Source organism: Stenella coeruleoalba (assembly GCF_951394435.1).
Source record: "Stenella coeruleoalba genome assembly, chromosome: 4".
In the NCBI taxonomy this organism is placed as follows: Eukaryota; Metazoa; Chordata; class Mammalia; order Artiodactyla; family Delphinidae; genus Stenella; species Stenella coeruleoalba.
The window spans coordinates 75,096,923-75,115,962 of NC_137149.1; the positions used below are offsets into that span (position 1 = coordinate 75,096,923).

The window sequence follows — 19,040 nt, forward strand, 5'->3', positions numbered from 1 at the left end:
CCCCCCCACCGTCTTCTCTCTTGCTCTTCCTGTCTTCAGCCTAGCTGTCCTTAAAGGACTTCAAATTCATATTCCAGTTCTTCCATACTTCATTTTCTGACAGCTCCCCCTCTTTCCAGAAGTGGTTCTTTATTTTGTCCTCCGAACGTCCACAGCAGCTCACTGCACCGTCATCCCTTCCTCCACCCATACACACGCAAAACCTAACATTTTCTACCTGGTTTATAATTTTTTGGTAAATATCTCATACCCCCTACTAAATGTTACTTCCTGTAGAGTCAGTGATATATATATATATATATTTTTTAATATTTATTTATTTTGGCTGTGCTGGGTCTTAGTTGCAGCACAAGGGATCTTCATTGAGGCATGGGGGCTTCTTAGTTGTGGTGTGTGGACTTCTTAGTTGCGGCGTGTGGACTTCTTAGTTGTGCCATGCATGCAGGATCTAGTTCCCCGACCAGGGATCGAACCCGGGCCCCCTGCATTGGGAGCATGGAATCTTACCCACTGGACCACCAGGGAAGTCCCAGTGATATTTTCTTTATGTCTTTATATCTCATCCCTTCTTCCCTCATCCCAATACATATCTCAACGTAAAGCCATAACAGACACTTGGTAATAATTCACTGAATGGAGACAGTGGATGGAATTTCAGTCTCACTAAATGTATCCAGGAATGTCTGCATCCCTTCCAGATGCCATCATCCATAGCATAAATCCTTAAACCATTATTTCCTAAAATAGGTTCCATGAACAGTTATTTTAAAGAATGTTTAAAAAATAATCCTTAAAATGTCTATGGTTAAATACTTTGGGAAATTCTCAACAAAGTTAAACAGGATTCCTATTGTAAGACTTCTCAAATTGTAAGCATTGAGGAGTTATAGTTTCAGAAGTCTAAAGTGAGGCAGCAGGGCTGTGTTCCTTCTGTATGCTGGAGGGGAGAATCCCTTTCCTTGCCTTTTCTAGCTTTTAGAGACCTCCTGGCTTCCTTGGCTTGTGGCCCCTTCATCTTCAAAGCTGGCCATGTAGCATAGGGATGGAAAATTTTTCTCTTCTTCCCTTCTAGGTTCTTTGGCTAGTCTAATAATTAAATTGCCATAAGACAGATGAACAGGAGAAAAACAAATTTAATTTTGTATATATGAGAGTCCCATAAAAATATGAGACTCAAAGAAGTCACCAAAGTAGGAAGCTTTTATACCTCTTAGACAAAGAAACAGTAAATTTGTGAAGAATTGACAAAACAAAGTGGTTTGGGCTTGGAATAGTAAGTTAGTGAAGAAGTAACAAGGCTTGTTTGTTGGCCCTGAATTCCCTATATCTGGTGATAAGGATGCCTTCCATCCTCTGGTGCAGGGAGGGTACCTTTCACATGGGAGATTTATTTCCCACTTTTAGGGGGGACACAGGAGGGTCAAAGTGTCCTTCTTGTACTGGCTGTTTCCCAAGTAACTTTAATTCTAAATAATCAGTGTGTCAAAATGGCATGTTTTAGGGTGACATATTCTGCTTGCCTTCAGTAGTACGTTCCAATCTCTCTCCCTCTCTGACCTCTGCTTCTGTTATCACATCTCTTCTGTGACTCCTGACACTCTTGCCTCCTTCTTATAAGGGTGCTCGTGATTGCATTGGGCCCACCTGGAAAATCCAGGATAATCTTCCCATTGAAACACCCTTAACTTAATCACCTCTGCAAAATTCCGTTGCATGGAAGGTAACATATTCACAGGTTCCAGGGATTAGAAAGTGACCATCTCTGGGGGCCGTTATTCTACCTACCCCGAGACATGTGTCTGCAGCACTGCAGCACTTAGGGGAATAAGCCTTTCATTCCCCAACAGAGAACTGGGTGGAATACCCACCACCACGTATAACATTATTTCTAAGGGAAAGTGGATTCTGAGTTGTGGTACAAAACAAACTCACATCTGCGATACACAACCATGGATTAAACTGTGAACTCTTTGTATAGTAACCTCAGCAGTTATAACAATAAAGATCACTGATGGCCTTCCTGCACCCAAATCTGGTGACACTCTTCTCTCGCAGTCCCAGGTATATAGCCCTCGTTTTCAGAGTACATCAGACAAATTTTATGATAGAACTGCCCACTAGCATCATTTTTCACTTCAGAGTTTTTCAAGACCTTTTAAACTGTAGATAAATACAAACCTATTGTACATCATTTGTAATGAGTTTGCTCTTTGTTCAGGAGGCTATACTCTGCTGGTAGTCTTAACTTTTAAACATGTCCTGCCCACTGCCCTGTAGACTTCAGCAACATCTATCCAATACTGTAGTCACTAAGTAGGGCATGATGCAAGTGTTAAAATAGAAACATGGTGTATGAGAAGGTTAAGAATGTTTGAAGACTTGTGGGAAGAGGTTGACCGTGAGGACAAGTGGAAAAATGAAACTAGAGATGAAAAGAAAGCTGGCCAAGGGATAGAGTTATGAACTGAAGTCTAACATGTGTCATGTTTTAAAAGACTTTGGGGGAAAAAATCCATAAACATTGTCCTGTGCAGAGGAAACCAAGTTATCAAAGGAAGATGTTTGATTGCAAATAAGTAGAATGAGAATACTTTTCCCTAGTCTCAAAAATATGAACTTTTTCTTGCAAACTACAGCATGAAAGGTCTTTGAAATTCCACACAGAATTATAATCTCAGTCATTAAAAGGGAGCAGTGTAAGACTGATTAATGTCAGCCTCCCCTCACCCCACACAGACAGCACTGTCTCGTAAGACAGTGAGTTCCTCCAGGGCAGGGACAATGTCTGATTAATCTTCGAGTCCCCAGCCCTCACACGTAATGTGGCATATTGTCATAATGTTTGCTGCTCACCAAGTAAAACGGTTGCAGAGTTAGTCCCTTCCTGCATATTGACTCATTTTGAGGAAATTATGTTTTAAAAAACTGACACAGAAGGGGTGTATGAGAAAAGAAAAAGAGTATGGTATGTTGAGATTTTCAAAGGACATGTCTAGAGATTTCCTTCACTCCCAAAATGTTAATTTCACTACAGTTATACTAAAATTTTCCATCGAAAAACATATGCACTATCAATAGATAACAACAAAAGTATATTGAGATTCCAATGTTGATTCTAAGTTATAGAATCATTCTTCAACTAAATTGCATATTGTTCCTTGTTGTATGCCACTGTTGTATACATAATCTCAAAAATCACTTGCAGATAATCAAATTGGCAAGTACTTAACCAAAGAATGCTCATAGGCTACTTTTAGAAGATTAGGTAGAAGAGTTTTCTTTTGTTTGTATTCCAATACTGGAGCATTCTCTATCCTGCCTCTGTTGAGATTATAAATTTGCCGAGGACAGAATACGATTTATGCCTCTTTTTTCTATCCCCAATTTGTGTAGTTCAATTGTGTGGGCTTCATGGGCCCTCAGTAAGTAGCAGAGGACTTGGATTAAATGGAAAAATATACCAATAGGAGCACTGTAAAAGTCAGTGTGGGTAGGCAGAAAATGATTAGAAACACATTTTCATATACAGTGAACTATATTGTTATATTTTCCCAACTCTTCACTAGTTTCACATTCGGTTGGGTAGATTGTAAAACACAGATCCACAGGCAGTAATTTGCAGTATACAGTGGCAATAGATGCTATAAAAGAAAACATGTATCTGATTCCAGGCCAATGGAACAGAGGACATTTATAAGTCAGCCCCAGGAAACTGAATTCAAAAGCAATATTGTGGGGACTTCACTGGTGGCACAGTGGTTAAGAATCAGCCTGCCAGTGCAGGGGACACGGGTTCGAGCCCTGGTCTGGGAAGATCCCACATGCCGCGGAGCGGCTGGGCCTGTGAGCTACGGCCGCTGAGCCTGTGCGTCCGGAGCCTGTGCTCCGCAACGGGAGAGGCCACAACAGTGAGAGGCCCGCGTACCGCAAAAAAAAAAAAAAAAAAAAAAAAAGTGATTGGTATTTGAAAAAGTTTAATAAAGGTAAAAAGATATATATGACATTATGATACTAAGACAATTTTGGAGATTACTTATACCAAGTAGAAAGATGGCCAGAGGAACCTGTGGGTATAAGCTAGAAAAGCTCATGGAATTTAATTTTTCTAAAGAAACAGAACTTAAAATGGAAATGTGTTATATCTGGCAAAGCAGGAGGATAATCATTGACCTTGTATAAGTGTGTAAATGTTTCAAAAATGATTTTTGCCTTAGGATAATTTTTTCTCCAATACCTCTGTGAGGATGAATATTTGCAAACAATTTTGAGTTACTTGGAAAATAATGCAGGAACAAAAGAAAACATGATGATGATGATGTTTTTTAAACCTTTTCTCTTATCCTAAAAATATTAAGAGAAATTAGACTGTAATAACAGAATACAAACCTTGGGTATTAAAGAGCACTTTGAAACAGAAGAGGTGAGCTATGAGAAGGCTGTAAATTTGGCAAGATATATTTTTTTATGCATAGTTTGGAAATTATGTCATTTTACCCAGCATAAACATTGGCTCTATTACTACTAAAAAGGAAAGCATCCCTGAACTAATCCTACCTTTCCTTTTCAGATATGAGGAATACAGTACATTTCTCCCTGGGGGCAGGAGTCAGCAATTTGATGGAGACTGTAATTCAGTGAATTTGCAGTTTTGTGGATTGTGAAATACAATAATAATTTCAGTGTTTTATTACAGGTATCACTTTGTCTCCTCCACCTCTTCCATTTTATTACACATTATATGCATCAACATGATGAAAGGTAATGTGTTTTCTTTCGCTGAAGCGGAAGATGTAGAACAGAATTGGTAATCTAAGTGTGGGCCACTTTTTTTTTTTTCCCCTTTCAGAAGCTCTGTGCTCATAGATTGTGTGCTGTACTTTTTATTTCAGTAACATTTAACAAAATCATGGCCATGGAGGAAATTAAACTTATACAAAATGTCCACGCTGAATCTCTGAGTGCTGATGTTTCAGGTATGGTACAACGTGGCTACTCTTGAGTTGCAAATTAAAGAGACAGAAGCCATCTTTTCCCTGTTGGTTTTAGCGGAGTAACCACAAATAACCCGTGCAATCATCTCAACTGTCTGGGACAGAGGGAAGCACCCAGATGTAAGGGAAGCAAGGCGAAGGCAGCTGAAAGAGTTGCCAATTCATCCTCTAAACTCTCGGGGGAGCTTCCTAGGCTTTCGCTCAGCACCTGGCGATTTTCCCTTTACGTATAATTCTATCATGGTGATGATCTAACTTCCTAACTCATAGGCACAAGAAGCAATAAATTAGAAAGGAGAAGGAAGTATAATCAGACTCACCAACCAAATAAGAAGTGACATTTAAACATGTGAAAGAAGGAGGCAGAATACTTATTTTAGAGCAGAGGCACAAACATCTTTGAAGGCAGATGGGCCATTGATAGGGAGAGACCATCCTGTCTAGTTTCTCTTCCAGATATCATTTTATTGCATCTAAGCTTAGTAGTAATAGCCCTGAGACATCAAGAACAGTTTATATTCTATTCAATGTATAATCTTTCACAGAGAAATTTTTGTTCAAAATGTTTTAGTTTTTAAAAATGTTGATACTGATAGGGATAACATATAGTTAACCTCTTCCTTCAATAATACCATATAAATAAGCATTATAATAGAGTGCATTGAATGAACCCTTAAAATACATCTATTTTTATTGCTAGTAATCAGAACATTTTGATTTTCAACTCTCCCTTCAATTTCTTTTTTTTTTTTTTCCTCAAAATTCCTTCAAATGAATTACATGGAAACTGCCAACAATTGGATTTACCCTACTTTCCTTGGCAGAGATAAAAGGAACTAGTGTATACTAGCTCATTCTTGCTGGTTAATTTCCTGGGTGTTCTGTGTTTTTATTTTGTTTTATTTTATCCAGAGCAGTTTCTCTCCCTTTAAAAAAAATAGTAGGTTAAAAATAGATTACTTGGCTGTTATACACTTTTCTCTTTGAGACAGTAGAAATCTCAGTTAGGGTAAGTGAGAGCTTTGGAAGACATTCTGCATGATACCTGCACTAAACTTCCCATTCTCCCTCTTTACCCCCAACATAAACCCATCTGGCCAATATGACTTTACAGTGTATTTGTGAAAGGCTGTCCCGAGAGTAACTTTCTGTGACTCGTGCTGTGAAGCTCTTACTACATTTCTAGGGAGGTTGCAAGGTCTATTAGACTTCCCTATTTCCTTATTGTGTAGGGTAGATTTTTTTTTTAGGAAAGGTATTTTATTTTTCTTGATCAGATGGCTGCCTTGACAACATTATTTATCTTACCTCATTAGAAATCACAACTTTGCTGTGCGATTCATCTACATAGTTCTACAATTATGTGTTATTATCTGGGGTATAAAAGTGTCGGTTTCTTAAGTTTCTCTTACCTTACCGACAAATAAACCAGATTCCATTTTTGGATTAGAAAACAATGTATGTATGCTGCCATGCATAGAATGGCAGTACACCTGCCATCTATTTTAAGCTATCGTTTCTTTGAGATATAAGAAATGGTTCAGCCCATTGACCATGAACCTCGATAAGAAGATGGGAGAAGGCAATTTTTCCTGAGGGAATTTGTGATATCATAGGTCTTTGACTCTAGCCTTTAATTGGTAAAGAAACAAACCTATAATGATCTCATTCCTACACTCCTGTAATACAGTAAGATATTTCTATCTATTCCTTGCACAGGGTAGGGGTAGTATTTAATACAGGAAAAGGAAAGGAAAAAAAAGTATTTGCTGAGCTGCTTAGTACCTGTGGCAAAGAAGACACATGAAACCTACATAAACATGCTCTCATTCTGTACCTACAGGCGTTTTTTGTTTTTTTTTTATTACCTCCTGTGTGCCGGGCACTGTACTCTGCATTACTTCACAGGGATGATTTTTTCTTAGAGCCATGGCTATATTGTACACAGAATAGAAAAAGAAAATTAGTCCCTTTCCCATGCTGACTTAAAAAAAAGAAAAGGCAGAATAGAAGATTGGTGTTCTTAAAGTTGAAGGGGAAAATAAAATGGCATAGAGAAGATAAAGTACTTTAAAATGAGACCAAAGTGCTGTCTTAGGGCACGAATTTTTGTGCTGCTGATTGGTGATTCAAATTTCGTAAAACCTGAGCAGCCATAGATCACTTAGCTTCAGTCAAAATCTTCCCCCCGTTTTCCTTCGTCGAGTGGATTTCTTGTATTTTATCAGCTCCCAGGTTTTCCTTTGTGTTTTGGTGGGTTCCTTCTCAGCTCTTCCAAGAAATGAGTGACCTTTTAGGGAGGTCAGCCCCCCCAGCATGAGGCATAGCAGGAAAGACAAATCCTAAAGGAAGTTATCTCCAGTCCTAGATGCTCCTCCTAAGTTACGCTGTCTTGGGAAGATCTGGAAAATACAGCCACTAGAATGAGGTGTGGCCCACAAAAATACTGTCAGGGTGCCAAACTGAAAGTAGAAGTGCTGGAATTCTGTGGCAAATATTGTTTAAATCTTTTTCATGCTTTTTGGTGGTATGTTAATTTGGAAATGAGGGAGAGGCTTGGTTAGAGAGAACCTAACGTTTCTTTATGCCCTTAGTTCGAAGTCTGACTGATACTGGTGTGATTTATGCCTCACTCCCTAAGAAAGCCTCAAGTTTCCTTCCAGAAAGAAATATTCTCCTCCCTGAACTTCCAAGAACGGATTTCATATCACTGAAAGTTAATTGAAGTTTCTGACTTTTAGACTCCCAGGTAGAGGACAGTGGCTCTTTCCATCGACCAGACTGCCATAATGTGGAAATATTCTTTTGTTCCCATTCTTTTTTTCAATATTTATTTATTTATTTATTTATTTATTTATTTATTTATTTATTGGGCTGTGCCTGGTCTTAGTTGCGGCATGTGGGATCTTTAGTTGCGGCATGAATGGGGGATCTCGTTCCTCGACCAGGGATCGAACCCAGGCCCCCTGCATTGGGAGCGTGGAGTCTTAACCACTGGACCACCAGGGAAGCCCCTCATTCTCGATTTGGGAATAAAAATGGATTTTATTTTTATTATTTCCTTTCAAGGAGTGGAAACTTTAAAACATGCAGAAGTCTATTTTTATCAAATTCATTGAGTAAAACAGTTTCACTTGTATCTTGATGACTACTCTGGCTTCTTGATTAGCATCCTAGATGCAATATTTGTTGCAGGTTCTCCTTTCTTTTTGGCTTAGCATTCATACAGGACGTTCTAAAAGCATAATCAGGCCCCAGGGTGCTCTCATCCATTATGTTATGCTAGTGATAAATGGAATTAATTTATTCTCTGCTGCTTTTTAATTAACCTAGAACTTACATGTTTTTTTTCCCTGTGAAATAGTTCTACTCAATGAAATTTTCAGTAATCATCAGCTGGGACCCCAGAAGCTGAGCCAGAATAGAAAGAGAAGGAATGGCTATGTCTCTCCCAATATTTTTTTTGGGGGGGGTGAAATAGAAAAGAATAGCTTTATTGCTTTGGCAGGCAAAGGAGGCCACAGGAGGCTAATGCCCTCAAAACTGTGTGTCCCTCTCTCCCAATATTAACAGTGTTAATACTAATAAGCATAACGGGAACGTGGATCACTCTTCTGCAGGCTCTATAAGTTGCCTTAGGATAAAAGTCACCCAGAAGTTTTGGATACGCTGACACTCCCTTCACTGATTCTCTAAGAAGCCACTCCACCTGCTCATCAGATATCATTGCCAAGAACAAGGGGTTGCAAAGAGGCTTGTCATGCTATAGCTTTATGCATCCTACTGTCTTCCAGAATTTTCAACATGAAATTAATGGGAACTTAACACAGGATACTCTAGTTTTTTTTTTTTAAATACATTTTATTGTTTAGAGCAGTTTTAGGTTCACAGAAAAGTCATTCAGTGTAGTATTTTAACTTTAAAATTCTACTTATACAAAAATAACTTCATTGAGATACTATACACATATCATAAAATTTACCCTTTTAAATTGTAGAATTCTGTTTTTCAGTATATTCATGGAGTTGTGCAACCGTCACCACTCTAAGTTCATAATTAAAATTTACTTTTAAATGATGAAATTAAAATATCATTTAGAGAATATAAAGAAAAAGAAAAAATATCCTTCTAACTCCCCATTCTAACTAAATTCTTGTCATTTTGGGTGCATTTTATTTTAGATTTTTTAGCATCGAGATATTTTTATGAAGAATGATGAGCGTGTTCTACGTCATTATTCAAAATTTTTCTTTTGAGAGTAGATGGCTTTGTCTCTTTAAGCTGCTCCCAGTGTGATGAAGTGTGCTGTGATTCTTACTGCTGTGTGTACACATGAAATTATTCAAGTGAAGAAATAACTTCATGGCTGTGTATGCTGTGGTGTGATGCTATTTCTCTTGGTATTTGAGCATCCAATGCACTGTTAAAGCTTTAGACTTTTGGTCACTAGTAGTCAACAGATGTCTTTTATTCCATTGTGCTACAGTATGAAAACATTAAAAGCTTAACTTATTTAATAAAGCTGGAATGTCCTTAGATGATGATGTCCCCTTAAACTAAGGGCAGATTCAGTACTAGGCATTGTGAAGGAGTGATTTCAATGAGCGTCGGACAATAAGTATGTAAGAGTGAACAATAGGAGAAAGACAGTAGAAACATAGACAGTGGATCTGAACACATTTATAGAAGTTACACAAATGGCAAAAAAATATATGAAAAGATACTCTGGGGATGTGAATGAAAACATTTTTTTTTCTGGAATCAGAGTAAGAACAATTGAAAAAAATGGGTTATGTTAAATGCAGTAAAGGACATGGGAAATGAGACACATACTTTGAGAGTGTAATGTTTCGGTCTTTTAAGAGGCTAATTTGATAGTATTTATTTAGAATGACTATCATCTTTAATTGAAGAATAGCACTCTTAAGAATTTTGCAGAAGTAATATCATTATATATAAAAACATGTACAGAGATGTCCATTGAAGCCATACTTGCAATGACAAGAAATTTGAAACAGTCTGTTGCTCAGCAATAGGAAAATTGGTTAAATAAATTATGGTTCAGACAGACAATAAAATGGAAAAGGTATAATATATGTATTTCCCAGCACAGATGTACATGTGAAAAAGTGGAACTAGGACTTCCTTGGTGGCACAGTGGTTAAGAATCCGCCTGCCAATGCAGGGGACACGGGTTCGAGCCCTGGTCCGGGAAGATCTCACATGCCGCGGAGCAACTAAGCCCGTGTGCCACAACTACTGGGCCCGCGTGCCACAACTACTGAAGCCCGCGCACCTAGAGCCCGTGTTCCGTAACAAAAGAAACCACCGCAGTGAGAAGCCCATGCACTGCAACGAAGAGTAGCCCCCCACTCGCCACAACTAGGGAAAGTCCACGCGCAGCAATGAAGACCCAATGCAGCCAAAAATAAATAAATTTATTTTTTTAAAAAAGTGGAACTATTATAACTTCCCTTTTATTTTTTAAAAAAATTAAAAATTTTTTTTTTAATTTTAAAATTTTTAAAAAAATAAATGCATTTGTAGGTAAGTCTGTCTATGTGTAGGAAAACAGGTTGAGGGTTATTTTACTTTTTGTTTTATATGATTTTTCAATTGATTGGATTGTGAGTGATTTTTACTTTTTTTTCCCCCATGCGTTTTTCAAACCCCAAATTTGGAAAATTAAGTGACATTCTTAAGTCTCTCACAGATGAAAGAATGCAACAATTCGAGCCAGGCTGTTGAAGTATTGACAGGTGGAACTCCTTAAGAAACCAGCTTTAATGACTAGCTAGCATTGATTTCTAATTAGTATATCAGCAGTTTATGGAAAAAGATGTTTCTAAAGTAGATGGAAATAGTGTCTACTCAGGCTAAATCTTTTGAAATAATTTTTATTTTTTTCTAATCATAAAAGTAAAATATCATTATAAAACACTTTGAAAAAAATAAGAATATAAAGAAGAGAATAAAAATTACCTGTAATTCTATCACGTAGAGATAATAGTAGGCTAAGTCTTAAAACCTCATCTGTGCCATCAACTTGAAATTTCAAAACGATTTTGTTTTCACAATGAGTGTGTGCATCACCCTAACCACCTTGTCTAATTGCTGAATTAGAGGTGGGATCCGTACAATCTTAATGAAGTTCCCTGAATGTTTCCTGTAGAAAATTAGCTTTGGTAATATTGCATGTTGTAATCAGAATTAAAAGAGTAGGATAGAAATGCTGAAAGGTAAAAAAAGAAGGGAGCTCCAGTGACAGACAAGTGTGACAGGCAATTCCTACATTTTCACGTTATTAAAGAAGGGAGTAGAAGTGGCTGTGATCAAACTAGGCAGTAAAGCAATTTCCCTTTGTTTCTCCCCTCCTGCTGTCAGTGCTGGCAGCCAACCAACAATCATTGAGGAGCTGGCGAGAGTGGAAAGAACCATCAGTGACCTGAGTACTTGTGTTACTTGGTACCCGGAGAGTAATTCTCTGAGGGACTTGACCCTCACGATATACTTGTAGGAGGAGAGATTGGATTACAGAGTTAACCATCCTACGCTTCTCACCCTGGTAGTATTCCTTAAGTCTCCCCTTTGCCATGCCAGACCCCGATTCCTCCCTCATGATCAGCCCATACATCACAGGCAGTTCTGGTCAGTAGCTTTTTGAGATCCCTTCCTCCCTTCACCCCCAAGTCCAAAATTGCATAGTGAGCTGTGCTCCCACAGGCTCTGAGTAGCTTCTAACTAGATTCAGAGCATTGGGTAGTTTCTGACTCCTCGGCACTTTACTATGCCATCCTCACCTTAACAATGGCACATAATTTGTGGGGTCCAGGGCAAAACAAAAATGTGGGCCCCTTGTGCAAAAATTTAGAATTTTGAGACAGTGTAGGCAAAGCATTAGAACAGGTGGGGCGGGGGTGGGGGGCTTTTGGAACTGCAGTTTGCCTGCCCACGAAGCTGGCTCTGTTCACCTTAGCCTCACCTCCTGACCAGAGGTCTCCTATTACTGACAGAAGGCACATAGATAGTACCCTCATTCCTCCTCCTTTCCTTTTTTGAGTTCATCTAGTACTTAACATCGTACGGGGCTACCGGCCTTCTGATCCTTGGAACAAAACTGTTCTTTGATAAGAACAGGTATTGTAGTGGGGGAACACATTCTTTTCCCTACTGCCCTCCTTGGTTCTCCACCCGGGGCCCTGTAGACTGTACTGACAAGGACAGATTAACAAGGGGATAACAAACAAACGTTTATTAACATGTGCAAAACACACATGGGAGTACCCAGAGTTGAGTAGTTCCAAGGGATGGTTAGAACTTGGGCTTACATAGCACCTTAGCAAAATAACAATACATTTTTAGAGAAGTAACGAGAAAGGAAAAGGACTTTGAGTGTCTAGGGACAGCAAATTGTTAGAAAGCAAGTATATGGGAAACTAATGGATAAGGAATAAGAGCCAGTCAGTAAGGTTTGTCATGCAGACTCCTCTGGTGCCACCTCTGGGCTGACACAGGTCTAAAGTTGTCTCTGGTGGTTAACTTTTGTCCTTTCTGGTAGAGAGACGGGGGACACCTTTGTAAATTTATGTCCTGCTTTTAGGCAAATGGGGACACAGAGATCTTTTCTTGTGTCTGCTTTTTCTCAGTTGCCTTCAGCTCAAAATAATCCTTATGGTAGAGTGGTATATATTGGGGGGGGGCATTTTCTGCTATCCTACAGTGTCCTTTCTGGGCACACGTAGCCCATCTGACACCTTGTACACATTCAAAAAAGACTGCACTTCCCTCCTGCAGACACAGCCCTGTGCTGGGGCTCAGCACTCGCTGAGTGGCAGGCAAGCTGGATTTCATTCACCTCCAGCATGCCTGACTGGACATCCTCATGCAGGGAATAGGCTGCATAATCCTACACAGTTGCCTTGCCCAGGGAACAACCTGGCTGATCCCTTGTCACAGAATGGCAAGGTCAGCAGGCTAGAACTTAATTGTTCTAATTGTTCCCACATGACCATCCCAATCCCTTGACTTGAGGCTTCTTGGATTTGCACTCTAGGCTAAACTTCTTTGCCCTTTTTATTGTTTGGTTTTGCTCACTTATTTCCAGAATTCCTTTTTTATGTTTACAAATCATGTGTTATTGGGATCCATCTACTTAGCTTTGCTGCATGAGTTTCTTTAGTAGCAGGTACAGATCCATTAGATTCTCCTCCCATCGTTCCGTTTTAAGTTGGTGGGGTTTTCAGTCTCACTCCTAAGATGGAATACGTTTAAACAAAAGAAATGAATGAAATATAAAAAGAAGCATGAATTATTATACTCTTTACAGTGTTTTGTGATTCCTGGATAGCTTTGCTTTAGAGTAAGCCAGGGAAACGTGAGGACTGAGGTAAGAGAGGAGAAAAACAAGTGAAGTCAGGTTCTCGAGAGGGTTTTTTCAGACTGGGTTTTGACACGTTAAAAATTAAAAGGACGTCAGATTCCCTTCTTTCCACATCCACCAAAAGTAAATAATGCATACACGCAGAAAGAGTTGTGGGAGATGGAATCTGTTCATGTTGGCCGTTTAAAACGCTGCATACATTCCTCCCATGAAATCACAGTAAAGCAGCAGAAGGGCCATGCTGAGTTGCTATCGGACCATGCAGCCTGGCATTCAGATTACAGTCAAGCCCAGGCATGGGTTGAGGGGGCACAGGGGAAAATCATCCAAAACAGACTAAGCCCCCATGAACTCTGCTAAACTCTTTTATTACCTGTTTAAATGTTTGTGTGTGTGAGTGCCTATGTGTGTGTGAGCGTGGGAACATGCGTCTGTGTGTGTTGGGGAGAGGGCTGGAAACTAAAAAAGTCCAGTACTTATTACAGAAAAAAACCCTTTCTTTTATTTACCTGCTTGGATCCTCACGTTTGTTTCTGATTGGTTTGCCATTTCTGATGGCAGAAATTCAGGGTCTATGGTTTTGAAACAGATTTCGGTACTCCTGTGGCTTAGTATTGTTAACTGTGAATTTAGAGTTATTCCATATGAACAGATTTATAAACAAAGATACATAATATGTGTGCATGTGTTCTTGCTCCCCTTTCCTATAGATAGATCTGGAATTTATAGGAATATTAGATTCCTGCCATTAAAAGTATTTAAGGCAGATGAGAAGAATATTTTCTTTGATTTTTATTTGAAAGCAGAATTTCCTTTTACTCTTCTATACTGCTTTGTTTCTGATAAAAGAATTGGATCTCTAGGTTAGTGTGAATTAATATGTGCTTATTTCACTAGTTAGGATATAAGCTTGACCATGAAGAACAGGACCCCAAATAACAGGAATACAATGGAAATGTATTTCTCTCTCTTGTAACACCTCAGGGATAGACGGCTCAGGACAGTATGGTGGCCCTACTCTGGGACCTAAGTTCCTTCTTCCTTGTTACTCGGCCATCACTAGTGTGTGTTCATCACCAATGTGGTCCAAGGTGGCTTGCTACCATGTCCATGTTCTCAGGACCAAGATGGAGGAAGGGGAAGAAAAACAGCATATGCCTTCCCTTTAAGCACACATCCTGGAAGTTGCCTATATCTCATTAGCCAGACCTTAGCCATAAATTTCATAGTGGACAGCCAGGCACCTCGCTGAAAACCATGGAGTTTAATGTCGTTGAAGAAAGGGAGAGTGGACACTGGGGGACTGACAGCTGTCAGTCTCTGTCATACTCATCTCTGAGATCATTCTGCTCCTCACATTTTGAACCCAGAGCACTATATGTTATATAACATAATTAGCTTATTAAGAAGTTAGATGCAAGGATCATACACTATGATCAAGTGGGGTTTATCCCAGGAATGCAAGGATTCTTCAATATACGTAAATCAATCAACGTGATACACCATATTAACAAATTGAAGGAGAAAAACCATATGATCATCTCAATAGATGCAGAGAAAGCTTTCGACAAAATTCAACAACGATTTATGATAAAACCCTCCAGAAAGTAGGCATAGAGGGAACTTTCCTCAACCTAATAAAGGCCATATACGACAAACCCACAGCCAACATCGTCCTCAATGGTGAAAAACTGAAAGCATTTCCACTAAGATCAGGAATAAGACAAGGTTGCCCACTCTCACCACTATTATTCAACATAGTTTTGGAAGTTTTAGCCACAGCAATCAGAGAAGAAAAAGAAATAAGAGGAATCCAAATCGGAAAAGAAGTAAAACTGTCACTGTTTGCAGATGATATGATACTATACATAGATCATCCTAAAGATACTACCAGAAAACTACTAGAGCTAATCAATGAATTTGGTAAAGTAGCAGGATACAAAATTAATGCACAGAAATCTCTTGCATTCCTATACACTAATGATGAAAAATCTGAAAGTGAAATTAAGAAAACACTCCCATTTACCATTGCAACAAAAAGAATAAAATATCTAGGAATAAACCTACCTAAGGAGACAAAAGACCTGTATGCAGAAAATTGTAAGACACTGATGAAAGAAATTAAAGATGATACAAATAGATGGAGAGATATACCATGTTCTTGGATTGGAAGAATCAATATTGTAAAAATGACTCTACTACCCAAAGCAATCTACAGATTCAATGCAATCCCTATCAAACTACCACTGGCATTTTTCACAGTACTAGAACAAAAATTTCACAATTTGTATAGAAACACAAAAGACCCCGAATAGCCAAAGCAATCTTGAGAAAGAAAAACGGAGCTGGAGGAATCAGACTCCCTGACTTCAGACTATACTACAAAGCTACAGTAATCAAGACAGTATGATACTGGCACAATAACAAAAATATAGATCAATGGAACAGGATAGAAAGCCCAGAGATAAACCCACACACATATGGTCACCTTATCTTTGATAAAGGAGGCAAGAATATACAGTGGAGAAAAGACAGCCTCTTCAATAAGTGGTGCTGGGAAAACTGGACAGCTACATGTAAAAGAATGAAATTAGAACACTCCCTAACACCATACACAAAAATAAACTCAAAATGGATTAAAGGCCTAAATGTAAGGCCAGACACCATCAAACTCTTAGAGGAAAACATAGGTAGAACACTCTATGACATAAATAACAGAAAGATCCTTTTTGACCCACACCTCCTAGAGAAATGGAAATAAAAACAAAAATAAACAAATGGGACCTAATGAAACTTAAAAGCTTTTTCACAGCAAAGGAAACCATAAACAAGATGAAAAGAGAACCCTCAGAATGGGAAAAAATATTTGCAAATGAGGCAACTGACAAAGGATTAATCTCCAAGACATACAAGCAACTCATGCAGCTCAATATCAAAAAAACAAACAACCCAATCCAAAAATGGGCAGAAGACCTAAATAGATATTTCTCCAAAGAAGATATACAGATTGCCAACAAACACATGAAAGAATGCTCAACATCATTAATCATTAGAGAAATGGAAATCAAAACTACAATGACATATCATCTCACACCAGTCAGAATGGCCATCATCAAAAAATCTACAAACAATAAATGCTGGAGAGGGTGTGGAGTAAAGGGAACCCTCTTGCACTGTTGGTGGGAATGTAAATTGATACAGGCACTATGGAGAACAGTATGGAGGTTCCTTAAAAAGCTAAAAATAGAATTACCATACAACCCAGCAATCCCACTACTGGGCATATACCCTGCAAAAACCATTATTCAAAAAGAGTCATGTTCCAAAATGTTCATTGCAGCTCTATTTACAATAGCCACGACATGGAAGCAACCTAAGTGTCCATCAACAGATGAATGGATAAAGAAGATGTGGCACATATATACAATGGAATATTACTCAGCCATAAAAAGGAACGAAACTGAGTTATTTGTAGTGGGGTGGATGGACCTAGAGACTGTCATACAGTGTGAAGTAAGTCAGAAAGAGAAAAACAAATACCGTATGCTAACACATATATGTGGAATCTAAAAAAAAAAAAAAGAAAAAATATTCTCTGAAGAACCTAGGGGCAAGACGGGAATGAAGATGCAGACCTACTAGAGAATGGGCTTGAGGATACGGGGAGGGGGAATGGTAAACTGGGACAAAGTGAGACAGTGGCATGGACATATATACACTACCAAACGTAAAATAGATAGCTAGTGGGAAGCAGCTGCATAGCACGGGGCGATCAGCTCGGTGCTTTGTGACCACCTAGAGGGGTGGGATAGGGAGGGTGGGAGGGAGGGAGATGCAAGAGGGAAGAGATATGGGGACATACGTAGTATAACTGATTCACTTTGTTATCAAGCAGAAACTAACACACCATTGTAAAGCAATTATACTCCAGTAAAGATGTTAAAAAAAACAACAAGGGCTTCCCTGGTGGCGCAGTGGTTGAGAGTCCACCTGCCGATGCGGGGGACACGGGTTTGTGCCCCGGTCTGGGAAGATCCCACATGCCGTGGAGCGGCTGGGCCCGTGAGCCATGGCCGCTGAGCCTGCGCGTCCGGAGCCTGTGCTCCGCAATGGGAGAGGCCACAACAGTGAGAGGGCCACGTACCGCAAAAAACAACAACAACAACAACAACAACAACAACAACAAAAGAAGTTAGGTGCAAAATCTGACATGAATTGCAAATGGCTTCCATATCACCAGTCAATTTTGATTATATGCCAGTGGCTGCCTGTGGCTTGTTAAGAAGGATTGTAGTTCTGTATTTGCACTGAACAGGGAAATAATTACATGATCAATAAGTGATACCTGCCTGGGCCCAGAATAGGAAAATAACATCGTATATTTGTTATCATCATCTTAATTCAGAGAACAGCTCTTATAAAGTCATAGATTTTGTTGTCAGTAGCACTGTTAAGAGATGTTTTCTTTTTTTCCCAATGATTCATTCCATCGCCACCAAGCGAGTATTTAAATTGGAGGATGCGATTGGGATTTTATATATAAGGGAAATACCACTGACTAGTGGAGAGGCAGGTTCAATTGAAGGACCAAGTGAGATAAATTTTTAGAACACACAAGAAAACCTGAAGGCACTAAGAAAGCCACCATTATGTGATCATATTCAGAAAAGAAAAGGTGAGAAACAGATTGGTAAGAATCAGTTAATTTTCTCCTAGCTCTGAAATTGTTTATATGACTGAGTTTGTAGTTTCAGATTCTGTGTGTGTGCTGCCTTGTTTTGCTTTATCTTTTTAATGTGTCTTTTCTCTTCAGCTAGCTATGTATGAGGTCTTGAGAAAAAGTCTACCCACAACCTCTTACACAGAGAGAAAGAGTGCAATCGATATTTGTTGATTGCTGGATTGAAACCATGCATCATGTTCTAGGTTGCAATTTTTTGTGTGTATTCAAGGAGTTTGCTCACTGCATAGGCGTTACTACCTCTATTTGTCTTCCGGACGCTGAGGTTGAAGGTGACAAAGTGAATTATACCATTCTTCCGGTGGTTCTGAATGCATTATTGATTAGTAAGCAGAAATGACTGCTAGCATAAATGGCAGTTGAGGATTTTCTTCCTCTCTTTTACCTTGTGTCGTTTTGGCAGGAGAAGTGAAGGACAATTTTCAAGCCTCTCCAAGCTTCATGATAAATAATTGTTGGATAAATTAGTATCCTTGTCTAGATGACAGCAAAACAAGGGGTCAGATCTGGCTGCCCTGATTTTGCTTTCCCTGTGCAGCCCACTGGCGGCAGTGTCCTTCCTTTTGGTTCTGGTCCCAGTTCCTCCCTTGCTGTCTGTAACTGTGGGTGAGTCATGGCAACCTTGCTGCCCTCCTTTTTCCAATTGTAAAAGAGAGATGAGTTGCCACCAGATGTCTTAAAGTGCCTCTGACTTCTGGAATGGAAGACCCTCTGGAAGCAAGAAGCATTGTTGTTGCGGTAAATGGGCTCTTTGCATGATAACTAACTCATCTTCCCCTCTCCCCTCAACCAGATTTCCTGCTGAGGTAAGGAATGTGGAGTGGGTTTTTTGTTTTTCTCTTCAGCTTTCAGTTCCTTTTGTGTATGTCTGGCCTTGTAAATGTGGTGAATAAATGCTATAATTATAACCCTTTTTGACAGCTCTGTA

At 39.2% G+C, this 19,040-nt stretch overlaps 1 protein-coding gene across 3 annotated transcripts in view; it reads left to right on the forward strand.

Moving 5' to 3' along the window:
• Positions 1-19,040, forward strand: part of CRACD (capping protein inhibiting regulator of actin dynamics) — a 271,734-nt gene that overhangs the window by 138,860 nt on the left and 113,834 nt on the right. Inside the window, exon 2 of one of the 3 annotated variants that reach the window (XM_079920856.1) lies at positions 4,890-4,973. The exons of the other annotated variants lie outside the window; for them this stretch is intronic. Coding sequence (XP_079776982.1) covers positions 4,907-4,973 — 67 coding nt within the window. The 5' untranslated portion in view covers positions 4,890-4,906. The remainder of the gene's footprint in view (positions 1-4,889; positions 4,974-19,040) is intronic. 3 annotated transcript variants of the gene reach the window in all.